We start from the raw sequence: 1830 nt of genomic DNA on the forward strand, positions 1-1830 counted from the left end.
TCCAGGCTGGAAGACGAGCTCAAGGTAAAACGACCCTTAGCCCTATGGAAACTGAATCCAGAAATTTCCCTTTGTAGTGCAAACTGAACAAAAAGTATCGTTGCAACGCCCCCAAATACGTTTTCTATAACAGAAACCTCCATATTCCAGTGCGCTCCTAATCCGCCAGTCCTTATTCATTGTGCATTATTCACTCTTCCTTAACAATAAACTGTACATTCATCCAAGTTTTCTCATTCCATCAGGGCTTTGCGTAATCAGTTCAATTGAATTTTTAGGACAAAGTTGCAAAGGAGCAGGATATCAGCAAAATCGACAGGGTGTTCTACAACAAGGGCCTGTAAATGTAATATCAAACCGATCTGATTTAACATTGATGGTTGATTAGTTTAAGGACAACTCAACTCTCAGGGCAATATATGTAGCACGTGACGAGACACTTAAGTTAATTTATTTGCGGCTCAATTTTCGAGCAATTAAAATAGTTTGCCAACTCCGCGCTTTTCTTGTATGTAGCTTTGGCTGAGCCTCTAAATGACAATAAGTAGGTTTAAATAAAAATTTGTTTTGAAAAGTTGCGTGTTACTCGTATAGGTTCTTTCCCGAAAGCTCAACGCAGAACCGATATGGAATTATCGAGCGGCAGGACTTCCATCTTCTCATGGCTGCTGCCCAAATACCTGTTATAAATACACTCGCCAATAACAAAGCAAACTTTCTCAAACGGGCGTATTTGCTCGTTAACACTCTCCCTCAAAAGCTCCAATGAATGCCCAAGATCTGCCTCCTCAAACCTCCACATCACATTCCAGTTCCTGAACTCCTGAAGCCAAAATCGCCCGGGGAAAGAAAAGCGTTCTTACTAAATAGGTGTTTGGTGTAAAATTTTCCAAAAACCACACATTTTTCGAAAGGTCCTTCACAAATTGTGCCAGACTGGCCAAAGTGGGGTAGCACAGTTTCAGCCAAGCTTTTGGCACCGTGTTTTGCAAGATATTTAGGTCAATGTCCTCTAAAGAATCACTCAGCTCCAAGTCTTCTTGCAATGCCAACTTCAGATGCCTGAAATCTGCCCGGATTCTCTCCAAAAGCCTGCGATACATACGACTTTCTCTGGTTAGAAAGTCTTCGACAAACTTCTTTTGGATGTTTGCTGGAATCAGCTCGATTAGCTCGTCTACAGAGGCAAAAGTTCCTTTGTGGTTCCTACTGCTTGGCTGTAGAGTTTGAAGCATTTGGGAACCAGTAGCCGAAAAATTCCTGAATGTTAATAACTGCTGTTCGGATAACTGATGCTCAGTCAAATAGAGCGAATCAGCTGCCTCCTGCTCTGGCAGGCCCTCAATGTGCCTCAAATAGTCGCGTCGATCATTCTTGCTGGGGAGAGTCTGAATCCGACCTCCATTAGACTGTCCTGGATTTTTTCCCAGAACCTTCTCGCTTACACAAGTCTTGAGCATTTCCAGAACAAAACTCTTTTCATGGCTGCTGCCCAAATGCCCGTTGTAAATACACTCGCCAATAACAAAGTAAACTTTCTCAAACAGGCAAATTTGCTCGTTAACACTCTCCCTCAAAAGCTCCAATAAATGCGCAAAATCTGCCTCCTCAAACCTCCAAATCATATTCCAGTTCCTGAACTTACGCCGCTGCTGGAGCAAAGTGTGAAAGTTGCATAAAGCGAACAGGAGCCTGGAAAATACTTCCTGCTTACCAGGACAGCCATAGAAAAATCCCTTACCTATTAAGGGAGGGTTGTTGTAGATGCGCAGCAAGTTTCTTCCTAAACTATCCGGCGGCTCTTCAACGATTTTGATGGAATTCTGGATC

The 1830-nt window shown here is 42.9% G+C and overlaps 2 protein-coding genes across 2 annotated transcripts; one reads left to right on the top strand and one right to left on the bottom strand.

The window, feature by feature from the left end:
• LOC109545954 (sideroflexin-3) lies at positions 1-574 on the top strand (the record flags this gene model as incomplete). Its single annotated transcript, XM_048668505.1, is given in 2 exon segments — positions 1-24; positions 279-574. Coding segments are annotated over 2 exon segments (90 nt in total), but the record flags the coding sequence as incomplete, so codon positions are not given.
• On the bottom strand, positions 568-1830 carry LOC125505190 (dynein axonemal heavy chain 12-like; the record flags this gene model as incomplete). Its single annotated transcript, XM_048668504.1, is given in 1 exon segment — positions 568-1830. A coding segment is annotated over 1 exon segment (1042 nt), but the record flags the coding sequence as incomplete, so codon positions are not given.

This window comes from Dendroctonus ponderosae, unplaced genomic scaffold, assembly GCF_020466585.1.
Source record: "Dendroctonus ponderosae isolate FM_Combo_2020 unplaced genomic scaffold, Dpon_F_20191213v2 Dpon_F_20191213_7, whole genome shotgun sequence".
Lineage (NCBI taxonomy): Eukaryota > Metazoa > Arthropoda > Insecta > Coleoptera > Curculionidae > Dendroctonus > Dendroctonus ponderosae.